We start from the raw sequence: 16,017 nt of genomic DNA on the forward strand, positions 1-16,017 counted from the left end.
ATAAAACAGGTTGTCCAAATTTGAAACAGGGTGTGCAAAATGGTTCAGGGTTCGCTAATGCTTTCATGTGTAACTTTGGAGCCAGAAGTAGCTGAATGATTGTCAGCACCAGCAGAAAAGACCATGTGACTCATGACATCACATGATTACAAATGTGTAACAGAGCCTGGACTTCCTGCAGAAATGAAGTATCCACACATCCCAATGGATTAGTGGGCCCCTACATAATGTTTAGATTGCACAAAGCTGTCCAGCGGAAAATTATTTTGAGCAATTTTTAGGAGGGGTCCAGTCATGAGCAATAAGCCTTTTTGAAGTATGGGGAACATTGAAAAAGCCGGTTCACACTCGAGTCTGCGTGCACGCAACCGGCAGTTTAAATTATGATTACGCACTGCGCTTCCGTTTATGCACAAGCATTTAGCCTTTTTGAGGTATGGTGGACATTATAAAAGTCGGTTCATACTTGCTGCGACTGCGTGCATGCACTGACAGTTCGAATTATGATTACGCACTGCGCTTCTGTTAATGCACTGCGGACTTTGAGCAAAGGGTTCACGTGCTGCTTATGTCTAGATGCAGTATGCAGTGAGAATACACTGGTTTGGGTATATTCAGACATGTCAGACAACTTTACCCAAACCAAATAGTGCCCTTCATTTACGTATAGTCACGATAGTAGGCCCTATGTGTCCACCATATTTCAAAATGGCTTATATATGTTGGGCGCGATCGGTCAATCTGCGCGATCAACCGATCGCGCTGCGCTATTGAACGATCAAATTATGATCAATTGGTCGCGCAGCAATCGGTCGATCGCGCAACAATCGGTCGATCGCGCAATGACATCTTTGCGCGATTGACCGATTGCGCTACGAGTATTTTTTCCCGTTATCAGCGGATCGCGCAGGAAAGGCTTTGCGCGATCTACCGTTCGTGCAGGAACGGGTTTGCGCGATCGACCGATAGTGCAGGAAAAGTTTTGCGCGATCAACCGATCGTGCAGGAAAAGTTTTGCGTGATGTACCGATCGTGCAGGAATGGGTTTGCGCGTTCGACCGATCGTGCAGGTAAACTATTCCTTGGGGCGATTTCTCAAAGCAATGAAATTCATAGCAGGACAAATTTTTAGTATCACCATAGTGATTTATATAGTGACGTCACACTACGATTGATTTGCAGTTACAAACAATGTTACATCTTTGTGAATTCGGCCCCGAACATCAGCCGATCGCGCCAAACAATTCCCGCACAATCGGCCGATCGCGCAAAACCATTCCTGCACAATCGGCCGATCACTCATAACCATTCCTGCACAATCGGCCGATCGCGCAAAATCATTCCTGCACAATTGGCCGATTGCGCCGAGCCATTCCCGCACGATCGGTTGATCGCGCATGTTCGTTGCCGAATGTTGCGCGATCGACCGATTGTTGCGCGATCGACCGATTGTTGCGCGATCGACCGATTGCTGCGCGATCGCCGATTGCTGCGCAACCAATAGATATTTCAATAGCGCAGCGCGATCGGTCGATAGCGCAGCGCGATCAACCGATCGCGCAGATTGACCGATTGCGCCCAACATATACATTACATAGTATTTTGGCTGGTGACCTGGGCCCAATTTCATAGCACTGCCTAAGGCAAATTTGTGTGCTTACTGTAGAAGAAAAATTTGCTTAAGCCTAAGCATATTTCACGGGTTAGCAGAAAAATTGGGCGGCCATATTGCGTGTTTACTGTGGATTTGCATTGTGACGTCATTTATTTTCGTGCGGTAAGCACCAGAAGGATAGCATGCCTTTTTGTTTGCTTACGGTTAGCAGTGCTATGAAATAGCAATTGCACAGTAAGCTCAAAATCGGCCGCTAAGCAGTACTATGAAATTGGGCCCTGTCCTTACTAGACAAGATCTTTCTGTGCTAAGCAATGTATATCTTTGCGCCTGATATCTTTGTTTTTTAACTGATCATATTCCAGAAGGCGCTGAAGTGTAAGGCATCTCTTGGCTATCGTCCGGTCGGTGCTAAGCGTCTAGCTAGCGGCATGAGGAGGAGGAGAACACGATGCAAAAAATGTGACAACTGCACCAGCGATGACTGTCGACAGTGTCACTACTGTAAAGACATGAAGAAGTATGGGGGTCCAGGTCGCATGAAACAGTCATGTGTGGCTCGGCAGTGTCTGTATGTAAGTATGGAGAACCAAAATTAATATTCTTTATCCCCGCAGGGATGCCAGTTTTCTGGCTATTCCCGGATCTCCGGCTTTTTCAAATTTTTCCCAATTTTTTTCCGGCGCTCCGTTATTCATCTGTCCAGAGAAAATAATATATGACCCCTTTTTCTTCAAAAATTTTTCTCAGGCTCTGAAGGAAAGAGCCACTGGCATCCCTGTCCCCGATGCAAATTTAACATCTGTTATATCGTTGCGGTACCCGCTCCAAAAACATAGGATTCGAACTGCCTCTAGCTACCAGGCAACCTCGGTAGTGTAGTTGGTAAGACACTGCTCTTGAATCGCAAGGGTCGTGAGTTCGAATCCCACCCGAGTAACATGCCTGTGATATTTGTTCACAGGACTCGGGGGGGGGGGGAGTACTGAGTATACAGTGCTAACACACATCAGTGTATGGGTAAAAACCAAAAGTAAGATTCTTTATCCCCCATGCAAATTTAACATCTCTTATTTGTAGAACTCATTATACTCTGGAGAAATATTCACCCTATAGATGATGCGACCTGTGACATCACATGTTTACAAAAGAGCCACGATTTGTACACAGTCTAATGGAATAAAACAAAAAATCTTATATTTCATGGAGATTGCACTGTCTAATTCTGATCAACTTTTTATATGAAGAAAGGGGGCACATCTCAAAACTTGTCCAGCTTTTTACTTTCATAGTTCTTGGATATATGTGGAAATTATGACACAAAATGTCAACTTGCCCATATGACCTGTGCAGTATTGTGCCTGCCAGACAGTGTACAGTGTACAAGGTCAAACTTACATGTATTGTAAACAAACAACACATGGTGTATAGAAATAATAATAAAAATAGAATTAAAGATATTTCTACAGCGCATAATAAAAGAGCCTCTATGCGCAACACATGATGAAATGAAATATATAAAGTAATAGTTGCAAAAAAAAAAGTTAAAACATTCCCTTGAAAATCTGAAGCAAGTTAGCTTGGAGAATATGAACAGTTTAGACGTTCCATTATTAAGGTGCATTGAAGTTGAATGCTCTTTGACCACAGAATTTAGTGGAAAAATGAAGTTTGAGTTAGTAGGGATTGGCCAGCAAAACAAAACAAATAGGACGAACAGGAATGTATTTATGTAGAAGGTCAGGGCCCAATTTCATAGAGCTGCTTAGCACAAAAATTTGCTGAGTATGAAATTTTGACCTAGATCAAAAAAGACCAATCAAATTTCCTTTTGTTTTATTTTACTTGTTAATGGTATTCAGCTGTGGTTTGCTTATCTCGAAAATCATGTGGAAATTTGGTTGGTAATCTTGTTTTTTATCGGGCAAAAATTGCATGCTTAGCAAATTTATGTGCTTAGCAGCTCTATGAAATTGGGCCTTGATGTATAGACATGAGATTATGACAAACCAAGTTTTAAGAAAAAAAAATCACTATTTATGGACTACACATCGAGCTTAACTATCTATGTATCATCGGGAAGATCTCTAAAAACTTAAAAAAAACAAACGCCTTATAGTATTATGAATTAAGTTTTACCTTGGCTTCTGTCCAAACCGGAATTTTGGAAGAAAAACAACTTCCTAGATCCATAATTTCTGGTTGAAAGGAATGACATCACTATAGAGAGGTTTACGGTAACACCATGTGAACAACTCTTTGAGTAGTGTTAGGTCTGAAAAGAAGCAGTGGTTAACAACTCAACATTTCGATCACTATGCTCTGACCGTCTTCAGGAGAAGTTAATGACATCATTCATGAACACCTTGTTTTTTTTATTCACAAAAACTTATCTTTTATTTAATTTTTTTTCCCCTCATCCAGCCCATGTTGCCCCATAATGCATTATGCGTCATCTGCACCAAAGAGGATCGCCCGGGGTCATCAGAGGTCAAAGGTAATCCAGAGGTCAGCTCGCTAATGGAATGCCATCAGTGTAATGAAATTGTTCACCCAGAGTGTCTGACGGAGCAGAAGGCGCTTGAGGTGGACGGTATCATCAACGAAGATCTGGCCAACAGTTGGGAATGCCCAAAGTGTGTGGCCAAGAAAGACACGCAGGTGAATCAAATCAACCAATCTCTTTGTTTGTTTGTTTGTTGCTTGGCTGCTTGCTTGCTTGCTTGTTTTTTTTTTTTTTTTTTTGTATTCTGGCTTGTTTCTTTAATGAAGCTTTCCAGTAATAACAAGTAAATACTGTGGTTGAGGTGATCAGGAAACTGTTAAAATAAACAGGGCCCAATTTCATGTCTCTGCCTACCGCCAAATTCTGCGCTCACGATCGCGAGTCCTAGCTTACGTGCAAGCGCCGAATTTCTGCGCTAGCCTTGTAAGCGTAGAATGCCTAGTAACGTAAAAAAACAACTGAAAACACATCTTTTCAAACAGGCATTTGATTCAATGGTTTAATTTTTGTTATTGTTGTTACCTTTTAGGATGTTTTTTCTTAAGTATTGCATTTGTATTATTGTATTCTATACCATATGTTCTAAATTTCTCTCAACTTAGGTTCACATTTTAATTTTTGTTGTTATTGTATATTAATTAATGCTATTGTTTGTATTTTAGCGCCATGAGCACTTCTGTGGATTTGTGCGCTTTATAAGTTTTCATTATTATTATTTATTATTAATGTGAAGTACGCACGCGCAGAAGCCAAAATAAGCTGCTAACCTGTGAAATACGCTTGCCGTAAGCACAGAATTCCCTGCTTCCATAAGCGCCAATTCTGTGCTTCGGTAAGCAGAGCCATGAAATTGGGCTCAGATTTCAACAATTTCATTTGATTGTTTGATTTCAGGATGAGAATACGGAGGACATCACTGCAATCAAAAAGAGAAAGGTAAGATTGGTGTTAAGGATACACTGTTGAGTTCAAAGGGTCTACGCACATTTTTTTAACACAAAACACAATGTCCACAGATTTATAGAAAAGATTTACAGAAACAGAATGTCCACAGAAAAGCTCATCCATGCTTTTGTAATTTGTCATCTCGATTACTGCAATAGTCTCATCTATGGATTTCCCGACTCACAGCTCAGAAAACTCCAACTCATTCAAAACTCAGCGGCTCGTCTCATCACCCGGTTAAGAAAATGCGATTCAATTACTCCAGCTTTGTAATCTCTCCATTGGCTTCCTATTCATTCTCGCATCATCTTCAAAATTCTCCTTCAGACATTTCAATGCAGTCTTAGAAGTGGACCAACTTACCTGAAAGATCTACTAACTCCATACACTCGTACTAGAAACCTCCGTTCTGCTAACAAAGACACCCTCGTTATTCCTAAAGTTACCACCAAAGCATATGGTCAAGGTAGTTTTCAGTTTGCTGCACCTCACTTATGGAACAATCTTCCCCTACACATCAAAAAAGCCACTGCGATCTCAAGTTTCAAGACTCTTCTCAAAACACATCTATTCAAATTATCTCATACTTAATTATTCTTTTGGTTCCTCTGAGCGCTTAGATATTTTCTTTTGGAGGTGTTAGGCGCTATAGAAATGCGGTTGTTATTGTTGTTATTATTATTATTATTATTTACACTAAACGTACACGGTTTTAGAATAATGATAGTAGAAATGTACAATGTAATGGTTTTAAAGGTGCTGTGGCGCAATATGCAGCCGATCAAACCAAAAACACTGGGGCAAACACCTCACCTTTTTGATAAGTGCACAGTGTTCTTTTACGTGCATTACACAACATACGGGACCTACGGCTTTTTGTCCCATCTGAAGTACGAAACAATCATGGTTTAGTGTCTGAATTAAAGATCATGTGTCACGACCAGGTAGAACCTCAACTCTGCTGAAACACCAGAGCTTGTGTCCGGTGATCTTATCTGCTCTGCCATGACACGTTGAAATATATATAATACTGTCTAAAACAATAAAAGTAAAACTTTACTTTTAATTTTACAGGATAGTAGCAGTAGTGGAGTCAAAAGTCAACCGAAAAGAGTAAGTTATTCATCATAAACTAGTTTTTCTTCTGTAATGTACTAAAGACTGAGAGAACGAATTCGTTCATGCAAGAGTTAAACTAAATGTCTAGAACTATGTTGGGGTGGTCTGAGTGGCTGGTGCATTAAAGAGCTCGTCTCTGACTACTGGTGTCCCTGGTTCGATTCCCAGCTAGGCCATTTGTGAGTAGAGCTGTGCAGTGGAGAAGTTTCATGCTAAGCAATTTTTTGTGCTTAGCAGCTTTGGGCCCAGGGCACTAATTTAAAGTGCATTGATACGTTTTTGGGGGTAAAATGCGCTTTAAAAAAAAGAGTTACTAATATGGTCATATATGGGTCAATATGGCTGGCTGCCAAGGGCTCCCTCGCATGCCTGTATCTCAAACGCTTTTTTCTTCACCTTTCAACTTCTCAGCTGCAAGTAAGGATGTATAGCATCCCAAATTGTAAGGGAGATGCCCATTACGTCAGAAAATGTTGTTAAATTCTCACATTTTGTGAAAAATGGGAAGTTCACCTATTTACGTGAACTTACCAATTTTCACGCCAGGTACATACATGTACATGCAGACGGCAAACGTGAAATAAAATAAGCCCAAAGTGGTGACGTCACCTTGAAAAAACACAATTTTCTGACGATCATGTCATCTGTTTTATAAGTTTGACCTTCTACAATCAATGTGTCTTTACGTTTGTTTTGTGTTTCTGTTATCAGGGTCGGCCACCACTGAAGAGTACAGAAGTCAAGCCAAGCAGTCTGGTAAGACCTACACTAAGACTAAAAACTAGACAATCTTCCCATAAATTCCTGCGCTAGTTACACCTTATAGATACAGGATTGGTAAGGGTAACAAAATGTCATTGTTTAATTTGCTAGGGTCGAAACGTCCAGCCATTGCATTGGATTGGTCGAGTTGGTCTTTAAAAAGCGGTTTTGTAACCGTTTTTTATAAAATGCATATGGTTGGAAAGCTGTTGTAAAAGTACATGTAGAAAACAATAATCCACACGTACATGCCTCGAAATTTTACGGTTTTCCTTAAACCTCGTCGATTAACACGGTCGGTCATTTATGGGAGTCAAATTTTTGACTTGACTCCCATAAATGGCCGACCATCTTCGCAAAGTTAAATGAAAACCATGCAACTTCGAGGCAAATTTGTGTGGATCATTGTATTCTACTTTTAAAACATCTTTCCAACCATATGCATATAATAACAAACGGTTATAAACGCTTTTAAAGACCAACTTGTCCGATCCAAGGCAACGTGTTCCTTAAACTACTTTTTGTTTAATTTTAATCTGAAAGCTAAGTGACAACAAAGTTCATACTAGAATTATTTGTTTTCCTGAGAATTATTTCCCTCTGAAACGAAGTCATATATTCGAGGAAACTATATCCAAAAACCTGAACAAAACCGCAACAACTGATTTTGGTTGTGTCATTCAAAATTAAGGACACTGTGTTAACATGCTGAAAACTTAGCATGAGTTTTCACTTTCCTCTTGACTCACAACGAAAAAGTCCAAATTTTTGCAGGCTTGTTTTGTCATGCATATAGTTAATCATAAAAAACCTGAACACTGTCTGCGACTATTTTGTCAGCTCTACCAACCCTGATACCCTTAAAGGCAGTGGACACTATTGGTAATTACTCAAAATAATTATTAGCATGAAACCTTTCTTGGTGACAAGTAATGGGGAGAGGTTGATAGTATAAAACATTCTGAGAAACGGCTCCCTCTGAAGTAACGTAGTTTTCGAGAAAGAAGTGTTTTTCCACAAATTTGATTTTGAGACCTCAGATTTAGAATTTGAGGCCTCGAAATTAAGCATCTGAAAGCACACAACTTCGTGTGACAAGGTTGTTTTTTCTTTCATTATTATCTCGCAACTTCGACGACCGATTTAGCTCAAATTTTCACAGGTTTGTCATTTTATGCATATGTTGTAATACACAAAGTGAGAAGACTGGTCTTTGACAATTACCAATTGTGGTCCAGTGTCTGACCAGTTGGTCTTTAAAAGGCGTTCGAAACTGTTTGTTATGAAATGTATATGGTTAGAAAGATGTTTTAAAAGCAAATAAAGAGTATAAAGATCCACACAAGTATCACTCACAACTTCACAGTTTTCCTTTTACGTCGCGAACAAATACGGTCGGCCATTTATGAGAGTCAAAAGTTTGACTCCCATAAATGGCTGATCGTGTTAAATAAAACCACGCAATTTCGAGGCATTTTTGTGGAGATCATTGTATCCTACTTTTAGAACATCTTTCTACCCATATGCATTTTATAACAAACAATTACAGAATGCTTTTCAAGACCAACTCGACCGATCCTTGGCAACGTGTTCCTTTAAGGGTCCCGCAGTAGGGGGCTATTATCTGATTCACGTAACGAATAATGTTTGAATGAACTAACGTTTCTTCCGGATTGGTGGCTATGACTATGGGTGTTGCTTAGGGTGTTGCTTAGGGCAACTTATGATGGATGATGTGGTGACCAAACTGAAGGTTCAGCAATAGTCACTAAATCAGAAACAGTCTCACACTCGGTTCAGAGAGGCCCTCCAGAGTCACGCCGAACCAAATAGATTAGGAGCATCTCTAGGTCGACCCAAATCAATTTTGGTTTCAGACAGGTGAACTTAACATAACATTGACATTAGGCTCGGCTCGTGACAAGATCGACGTCTGAAACCAAGGCGCTACAGAGTCGTTCTGAACGACTGCAGCAGTCGATCTTTCGACTTCTAGTTCCCCCACTCGCTCCTAACTGTTTCAGACACCGTACTTTTTATGTACTTAGTTCAGAGTTTGGTTCGGCGTGACTCTGGAGCGCCCGTCTGAAACGGATGTAAGTCATTGACCACTTTATTTGGAACCTTGCTCATAATTGTTGAGGTTTAAGTATTTGTAAATATGTTACGCTTGTCCTGGTAGGTGTAATTACCTCTTGTAAATAATTGTTTGTGATGTTTTTTTCTCAGTGATCGTTGATAACGTAATTTCCTAAGGCTTAGTGTACAAATCTTTCTACAGGGGTATGTTAGTAATTCTTACAAGTTTGTGTTTTCTTAAAAACAAATGTTAAGTTACAGTTGCCGTTCTTTATTTTAATTCTGAGTAATTTTTAGCTTTAAGTTAACAACCAATACCAAAGATTATGTGCGATGTCAGCATACGTATGTGCAGTAAGTTACCCGACAGGTTGTTAGGAGTGTTTGGGGGGGGGGGATGGAGTAGAGTCGGGGAAAGGGGAGGGTAAAGTACGGGGAAAGGGGAGAGCCCTATGAAGCAAGATACCTACTGTAATAATGGCTTTTCCTTTGTCGTCATTCCCTCAAAAACCAAAAACTCTTCTCCTGAAGATTATACAGTTCGAAGAAGTGAGACCACACCAGCTCTTTGAAGAGCCAATTCTTCTCCCCGAAAGAGATGTCAAATGGGATGTACCCACAAGATTACTCTTTACATTTACTTCTCATACATTCTGGGTTTGTTTGACTGAAAATTTGTTGTTGTACTTTATAAGAACTATAAAAGTTAACGCATGGTTTATAAAATACTAATGGGTTTAGCATTTGAAATTCAACAGGGGGGATTTTTTTTTTGTATTCAGACTTTTTCATGCCCGCCTGGGCCCAATTTCATAGAGCTGCTAAGCACAAAAATTTGTTTAGCATGAAATTTCTTGCTTGATAAAAACAGGATTACCAACCAAATTTCCATGTGTTGCATATTGCTTGTTACTGGTATTCAGCTGTTGTTGGCTCATCCAGAAAATCACATTGAAATTTGGTTGGTAGTCCTGTTTTTATCAAGGCAAAACTTTCATTCTAAGCAAATTTTTGTGCTTAGCAGGTCTATGAAATTGGGCCCTGGTCAACAAGAAACTGTTGATTCATACTGGTACATGTATTAGGAATCCTGCTCTTGAATCACCTTTATGTTATATAGGATTTGAGGCATTGCATGGTGAAGTATCAATATATTTTTGGTTTGCAGTAACACCATGTGTGTATCTGTTTGGCGTGTTCGGTTAATCGCGCTGCGCAATTGATCGATCGCGCTGCGCTATTGAAATATCTATTGGTCGCGCAGCAATCGGTTGATCGCGCAGCAATTGATCTTAATTTGATCGTTCAAAAGCGCAGCGCGATCGGTTGATCGCGCAGATTGACCGATCGCGCCCAACATATCTACTTGCCAGGTAGAGTTTGTTCTTAGAGAACTGTCTTACTTTATTCTTCTACCGCGGAGTAGATCGTTCGGGGGTTCAGGAGACTTCTCAGTTCTGAAAAAAACTGTCCTGCTTTTTTAACTACTACCAGGGCGGAAGCTATAAAAATTGGCTGGGACTACTACTGAAGCTTATAGGATCCTAATTAACTGTTCTAATGCGGAGTCAGTTCTTGAATTGGTCTCAATGTTTCGACTATCTTGCTCTAGTCATCCTAAGGAGATAGCTTAGTTGTGCTGAAGAGATTGTTCCCAAAAGCTTGTTGGGGTTACCAAATGGTGGACATGTCATTAATTCAACCTACCTCGTAAAATTTTTCCTAGGATATATTTTTTTAAACAATGGAATTCAGCGTTTTTTAAAGACTTTTTTTAAGTAGATGTAATTGATCGTCTTGAAGTTAAGCAAACCTGTGAAAATTTGAGCTCAATTAGTCGTCGAAGTCGCGAGATATATATGAAATAATAAAACGCCCTTGTCATACAAAGTTTTGTGCTTTCAGATGCTTGATATCGAGACTAATTCTGAGGTCCCGAGATCAAATTCGTAGAAAATTACTTCTTTCTCGAAAACTATTTCACTTCAGAGGGAGCCGTTTCTTACCATGTTTTCTACTATCAACCTCTCCCCATTAGTCATTACCAAGTAAGGTTTTATGCAAATAATTATTTTGAGTAATTACCAATAGTGTCCACTGCCTTTAAGCCCAAATTTTCACAGGTTTGTTCATGTACATGTTTATGGTTGATTGCACAGAACATGACTAATTTGTCAGCTCTACCAGTTATGTTACACCTTTTGATACTAAAATAATAACTGAAGATTGATCTTCTTTGAAAATAGACTGATTCACGGCGCACGTGTGAGCAATAACAGGTGAGCCTCTCATGCCATTCTGCACAACTCTGCCGTGATATTATTTGTCAGACTTTTGGTTGCGCAAGGGGTTGTGATTTGTCAATATGCAATGAGGCAGAGCCAAATGGATCGGTCTATTAGCTATGGCCATACATGTAGTAAGTTCTGATTTTGTCAGAACATCTAATCCAATGAACTACTTTAACAATTTTTACTTTCTTCAGAGCAAATGGGAACACATTTTTTGTGAGTTTGTTTTTATGCCACGAGTCATGAAGAATCAGTTACACTTGTGATAATGATTTGACACGTTATTAAGTCAAACCTCTGCAGGTTTTGTTGATTTTGTTCCCTGTCTTTTTATATTTTTTCGTCACTTTGTAAAACACTAGTTTATCCACTCTTTTTGTTGGTTTAAAGTCATATTATAGAAGGAAGGAATGTCAACAAAATTTTATTTTATTCAGCGTCTAAAAACCCACTGCGAGATTATTTCATATAATGTTTTTACTGATCTCAGTTTGTTTGTATTTTGAGGTCAACAGTTGATTTTTTTCCCAAAAGTTATCTTGTTTTTGTTACAGTTTTTGTTGTTGATCAAAGTTGGCATCGTCGGAATTCAAATCGTGCTTCTAAATGTTGAACAGTATTTGACTTAAAAATTAAGCAAAATATTTGTACATTTTGTCCAGCTTTTAATATTAAAGCCATCTTTCATACAGTTTGTTTAAAATTGGACAGATTATGGTTCATGACATGGCAATAAAGATGTTCAGAGTTTAAGAACAAACTAAAATGTGTTCCCATTTGCTTCATTTTTCATTACGGGAAAGCTCCATTGAAGAATTTACAGGGAATTGATCATCCTTTTCAATGAGTGGGTTAAAGTTGAGTTACTTAGGTTATTAAATTTAATGGATGAGCAGTTAATCTGCCTTGGGTAGTCAGCAGCTATATAAGTCCACTGTTTTTAAAAAAGGAATTACATAGAGATACCAGGTGTGAGTTGCCATATGAAAAGGATGTTTTTATTATAGCCTCTTTCTTAAATGGTGCTTTCCCATTATGTTCACGTCTGTTTTCCCAATTCCTGTCATTTTTTGGTGTGTTTTTGTTTTTTACTTGATTTCCAACAGTTCAGTAAGAGTATGACCCTGCGGGGTATTGGAGGATACAGTAGTGCTCTGAGGTTTTACAGACCGGGGCGAGGTCGTGGAGGTCGTGGCGGCACTCGACAGCAGCTTCTGGCCAAACAGAAGGTTCTCCAAGCTAAGATACACAGCATGAGGGGTAAGAAACGACGTATTACCCAGGAAGCTAGGGAGTTGCGTCAGTCTCCTTCGACTACCAACCCCGAGAATGAAGAGAATGAAGAGAATGAACAAATGGTCATAAAAGAAGAACCTAAGGACAGAGTTGACACGATTCTGATGGAGAAACGACCAGCTTCGGTTAAACCAAAGTTTATTATACGTCCACTCCCCGGTAACCAGCCCCCGAAGTATTGCCCTATGATTGACGGCACCAATCACAAAGTTGAAAGGTCAATCTGGCTACACGTGTTTTGCCTCCTCGGCCACGGAGACCTCTGCCGTTGTTTACGTGTTTGTAAGACGTGGAACAGGTGGTGTTACGATGCCTCCCTTTGGCACACTATCAATCTTACTCAAGTACCGTTAAATAAATACGCGATGGCGGGTGTCGTACGCCGACAACCTGTTTGCGTTGATCTGAGTGGATGCCATGTAACCAAGCTGCAGCTAGCTTGGTTGATCGTCCGTATACCTGCATTGCGGGAACTGTACTTAGCCCGGACTCCCCTGCAGGCGGTGGCAGCACTGTGCTCGGCAAACTGTCCGCAGTTGCTGGTTCTGGATCTTCAGTGGGTCTGCCTCAAGGACTCGCACCTCACCACTTTGCTGTCCCCGATCCGAGAGCACCGACCAGGATTACTTGACGACTGCACCAAATTACATAAGCTCCGAGAGTTGAGATTGGCCGGTAGTGACATCACAGATGCCAGCATGGAGCTTCTAGTTGAGCAGACACCGTACTTGGTGAAGTTGGACTTGAGCTACTGTGGGAATATCACCAATCATGGACTCTGTGCCTTGATGATAGAAGAATCACCTTTGGTACACTCACTAACAGGTAAAACTTGGTCCACTGATTAACTTAATTGGTAACTCTATTGGTAAAAACGCCACAAACTAATGAGAATAAAACATACTTAGCGAGTATTTTTGAATATAAACTATTTTGAGAAAGGATTCCCTTCGAGATGGTTTGGATAATTTTACACTCGACAGAGTTTGAATCTGATTCCATAAGTAAAAGAAAAACTCGAAATTGTGAGGCGTATTTGTGTGGATCGATGTAATCTCACCATTTCGATTTCATAACAGACGGTTTCAAACACTTTTCATTGACCAACTCGCCCGATCCAAGGCGACGCGTCCCTTTACGATTTGTTAATTAATACTCTTCACATTTTATACATTTTGTACTAAATCTTGCTTGCTTTTCTGTTTTTTTAATCTAGAACTGAATGTATCTGGGTGTCATCAGCTAACTGACATTACGTTGGTTAGTTTAGCCCATTGCACCAGACTGCGGAAAGTCATGGCTCAATCTTGTGCACAACTTACTAAGGACACGTGGAAGGCTTGGGCTGCTGACTGCAACGTACAGCTTATTCTGTAGTAATTCTGTACCTATATAGATGGTAACTATTCTGTCGCCTTTCCAAAAGTGACAGTGAAGGCTTAATCTTGTTCACACCTTACTCAGGACACGTGGAAGGCTTGGGCAGCTGACAACAACATACATCTTTCCCTGTAGTAATTCTGTACCCTTCTGAGATCCCTTCTACAAAATTACTTACAGTCATGACAGTGATGGCTCAATCTTGTTCACACCTTACTAAGGACATGTGGAAGGCTTGGGCAGCTGACAGCAATGTACAGCTTATTCTGTAGTAATTCTGTACACTACAGATATCCCTTCCACAAAAACTATCAACAGTGATGGCTCAAACTTACTAAAAAGTTGTGGAAGGCTTGGGAAGCTGACAACAACATACATGCTTGTTCTGTAGTTATTCTGTACACTACAGAATTACAATCTTCCCCAAAACTACCTATAGATATGGTCACTATCATGTCACTTTCCCAAAACTACTGACAGTGAAGGCTTAATCTTGTGCACACCTTACAAAGGACAAATGGAAGGCTTGGGCAGCTGACAGCAACGTACAGCTTATTCTGTAGTATCTCGATACCTACAGAGATAGTAACTATTCTCTCACTTCAAAACTACCGACAGTGAAGCTGTACACACTTTACTAAGGACACATGGAAGGCTTGGGCAGCTGACAGCAACGTACAGCTTATTCTGTAGTAATTCTGTACCTACATCGATGGTAAATATTCTCTCACTTCAAAACTACCGACAGTGAAGCTGTACACACTTTACTTAGGACACATGGAAGGCTTGGGCAGCCGACAGCAACGTACAGCTTATTCTGTAGTAATTCTGTACCTACATCAATGGTAACTATTCTCTCACTTCAAAACTACCGACAGTGAAGCTGTACACACTTTACTAAGGACACATGGAAGGCTTGGGCAGCCGACAGCAACGTACAGCTTATTCTGTAGTAATTCTGTACACATCGATGGTAACTATTCTGTCACCTCAAAACTACCGACAGTGAACATGTGAAGCTGTACACACTTTACTAAGGACGCGTGGAAGGCTTGGGCAGCTGACAGCAACGTACAGCTTATTCTGTAGTAATTCTGTACACATCGATGGTAACTATTCTGTCACCTCAAAACTACCGACAGTGAACATGTGAAGCTGTACACACTTTACTAAGGACGCGTGGAAGGCTTGGGCAGCTGACAGCAACGTACAGCTTATTCTGTAGTATCTCAATATCTACAGAGATGGTAACTATTCTCTCACTTCAAAACTACCGACAGTGAAGCTGTACACACTTTACTAAGGACACATGGAAGGCTTGGGCAGCTGACAGCAATGTACAGCTTATTCTGTAGTAATTCTGTACACATCGATGGTAACTATTCTGTCACCTCAAAACTACCAACAGTGAAGCTGTACACACTTTACCAAGGACACATAATTCGATACCTACAGCATGTACATGGTGTTACCGCAAACCAAATATATATTTATAGCTCACCATGCAATGCCTCAAATGCCTCAAATCCTACATTATCAAACTCAATCAACTGAACTAAACTAGTGACTGTGATGTAGACACGTAAAGTGTGTAAATGCTTGTGATTATGATAGAGTGTACTGCAGACAAAACACAGCTCATTCTGTAGTGTGTTACTACTAAGGTATATTCATACACATCATGTATTAAGAATGCTACTATTTTCTCAAGGATTTAAAAGTGTTTCTGATACATGTATGTCTCTTTATTTCCTTTCTTCAGTTATTCCCAATGAGGATGTACACATCACATTGTAACAATTGTTTCAAACTGTCTGCACAATTTAATAAAACGTGAGCTAATGCTAATAATGGTTAGCAGCTATAAATAATATACAAAAATAAAATCTCAAAGTTTGCATTTTTATGAACTCTAACAATTATTTAACCACTTTATGAAAGTAAAGTTAAAGGCAGTGGAAACTATTGGTAATTACTCAAAATAATTATTAGCATAAAACCTTACTTGGTGACGAGTATTGGGG

General features: G+C 39.9%; 1 protein-coding gene across 3 annotated transcripts in view; it reads left to right on the forward strand.

Annotated features, from left to right (window-relative positions):
* LOC139938342 (lysine-specific demethylase 2B-like) overlaps positions 1-16,001 on the forward strand; it is a 46,962-nt gene extending 30,961 nt beyond the window's left edge. For 2 of the 3 annotated variants that reach the window (XM_071933799.1, XM_071933800.1), the window contains exons 12-18: positions 1,981-2,190; positions 4,040-4,276; positions 5,016-5,057; positions 6,141-6,179; positions 6,897-6,941; positions 12,424-13,438; positions 13,830-16,001. In XM_071933799.1, the coding sequence (XP_071789900.1) occupies positions 1,981-2,190; positions 4,040-4,276; positions 5,016-5,057; positions 6,141-6,179; positions 6,897-6,941; positions 12,424-13,438; positions 13,830-13,990 (1,749 nt within the window). In that variant the 3' untranslated portion in view covers positions 13,991-16,001. The remainder of the gene's footprint in view (positions 1-1,980; positions 2,191-4,039; positions 4,277-5,015; positions 5,058-6,140; positions 6,180-6,896; positions 6,942-12,423; positions 13,439-13,829) is intronic. The other variant, XM_071933798.1, reaches the window with a different exon arrangement.
* The last annotated feature ends 16 nt before the right edge of the window (positions 16,002-16,017 follow it).

This window comes from Asterias amurensis, chromosome 6 (genome assembly GCF_032118995.1).
Source record: "Asterias amurensis chromosome 6, ASM3211899v1".
Classification (NCBI taxonomy): Eukaryota; Metazoa; Echinodermata; class Asteroidea; order Forcipulatida; family Asteriidae; genus Asterias; species Asterias amurensis.